A 2,452-nucleotide genomic window follows, 5' to 3' on the forward strand; every position below is an offset into this window, starting at 1 on the left:
TAAGAGGGGTTAAAATAAAGTCAATGCGAATTGGTGAATGAATGAAAGGGGATGAGGATTATGAGCAAAGACAGGTTTCAAGTTTTTGGCTAGGGTTGTGTAGGTAGCTAGGGATGTAATTCAAAATTATTGCCAAAAAGTAAGTAAAACAAATTTGGGAAAAATAGGTGAATTAATCCAATGTTGAATACATTGAGGATGTGGTGTACAGATATTCATAAAGCAAATGGAAAAATGAATTTATATTTCAGAAGGATATTTGGGTAAAGAAACATAAATTTGGAAGAAATAAAAGTATATAAACAGTTAAAACCATGGGAATAAATGAAGTCAATTAAGAGATAATTACAGAATAGGGAAGAAAGGAGAGGATGGATCCCTGGAATCAATGACATAATAACATAGAGAAAATGGTGGGACTGAGGCTACGGGGGGAATAACTCTAGAGTGCCATGTCATGGAAACAGAGGAAGACTATTTCAAAAACAACAGATTGATTTACAGTGGTCGTTAATGCCAAGAAGCTAATAAAAATAACTCTTTGAAGTTGACAGTTCCAAAATATAAGCAACTGATTAGTAGAGTTTAAGTATCTCTCCAAAAGCAACTTATGTTTACTCTTATCTCTAAACAAAACTAAGCTTGTATTAATTCAGACATGTGGATGTCTCACCTGTAAAACAATCATCTCCACCAAAGGAGATTTTCTTCCCTGTAGCTAACTTTATTCCCTTCGGTTGCAGGTAAAGTCACTTTATTCTTCTCATGATGGTGGCTGCCCAATTTGGACAATGTGATAATGTAGCAGGAATGCAGAAATCATGACTTTGGTTTCTTTTTTCTCTTTCCTCTCCAAGCCGTTGAAAATACTCCTTATCAATTCAAGCTGGAGGCTACCCCAGCCTTCTTTTTTCCTGGTAGGGATTCCGGGTTTAGAGGAAAGCCAGCACTGGATCACACTGCCCCTGGGCATCTTTTACCTCCTTGCTCTAGTGGGCAATGTTACCATTCTCTTCATCATCTTGATGGACCCATCCTTACAGCAACCTATGTACCTCTTCCTGTCCATGCTAGCTGCCATTGACCTGGTTCTGGCCTCCTCCACTGCACCCAAAGCCCTTGCAGTGCTCCTAGTTCATGCCCATGAGATTGTGTACACCGTCTGCCTGATCCAGATGTTCTTCATCCATGCATTCTCCTCCATGGAGTCAGGGGTACTTGTGGCCATGGCTCTGGATCACTATGTAGCCATTTGTCACCCCTTGCACCATTCCACGATCCTGCATCCAGGAGTCATAGGGTGCATCGGAATGGCGGTGCTGGTGCGGGGATTACTAGTCCTCATCCCCTTCCCCATTCTGTTGCAAAAACTTATCTTCTGCCAAACCACCGTCATAGGCCATGCTTATTGTGAACATATGGCTATTGTAAAACTTGCCTGCTCAGAAACCACAGTCAACAGAGCTTATGGGCTGACTGTGGCCTTGCTTGTGATTGGGCTGGATGTCCTGGCCATTGGTGTTTCCTATGCCCACATCCTCCAGGCAGTGCTGAAGGTACCAGGGAGTGAGGCCCGCCTTAAGGCCTTTAGCACATGTGGATCTCATGTTTGTGTCATCCTGGTCTTCTATGTCCCTGGAATTTTCTCCTTCCTCACTCACCACTTTGGTCACCATGTACCCCATCATGTCCATGTTCTTCTGGCCACACCTCATGCCATCTGCACTCAATCCTTTTGTCTATGGGGTGAAGACTCAGCAGATCCGCCAGTGAGTGCTCAGGGTGTTTACACAAAAGGATTGATCTGAACATATTCTCATTGTGTCCTTCAGAGGCTCCTTCTGAGGACATAGCCGGGAGCCTACGACTTGTGTAGATTACATGAATACAGACCATTTGCAGTGAGTAGTCCTTCTAGTCTTACTAGTGCCATGCTAAAGAACACCTACAGATACTTGGCTTATTGGGATGTACCTGGACACCTGGATTTGTGAATATTTTTGCTGTGTTTTCTTTTGTTCTCAATTTCAACATTTCTCTACTCCTTGTGTCAGTAGGACTTGGGGATAGGAGAAATAGATGATAGCTCTGAATGTGTCATCTTTCTCACCTTTGCCCAGTGGTAGGCTGTGGTACACTGTCTGGAATTGTGCAGTTCCACCCTTTGGTTGTTTTTAGGTTTAGAGTTTCTTCAAAACCTCAAAGTTAGTGCTGGGACTCCCAGATCATTGGCTCCTGTTTACCAATAGGGTCTCTTCAAAGCAGCTGAGAAGGTCACAATGTAAGAAAATAGCATTTATTGCAATATGGATATTACTTATTTATTTAAAATAAACATAAGTGGAGAAGTTATGGTAATAGGTTCTAGGAATAATAAAATACAATTTCCATTTTCAAGGAAGAAATCTGTCTAGTAAATTTATTTTAAAAGATGTCTCTTTGTATTTTGTAT

General features: G+C 41.6%; 1 protein-coding gene across 1 annotated transcript; it reads left to right on the top strand.

Annotated features, from left to right (window-relative positions):
* Window positions 1-821: 821 nt before the first annotated feature.
* On the top strand, window positions 822-1,803 carry LOC126935117 (olfactory receptor 52L1-like). Its single transcript, XM_050756325.1, is given in 2 exon segments — window positions 822-1,708; window positions 1,710-1,803. Coding segments are annotated over 2 exon segments (981 nt in total).
* Window positions 1,804-2,452: the final 649 nt, after the last annotated feature.

Source organism: Macaca thibetana, chromosome 14, assembly GCF_024542745.1.
Source record: "Macaca thibetana thibetana isolate TM-01 chromosome 14, ASM2454274v1, whole genome shotgun sequence".
Classification (NCBI taxonomy): Eukaryota; Metazoa; Chordata; class Mammalia; order Primates; family Cercopithecidae; genus Macaca; species Macaca thibetana.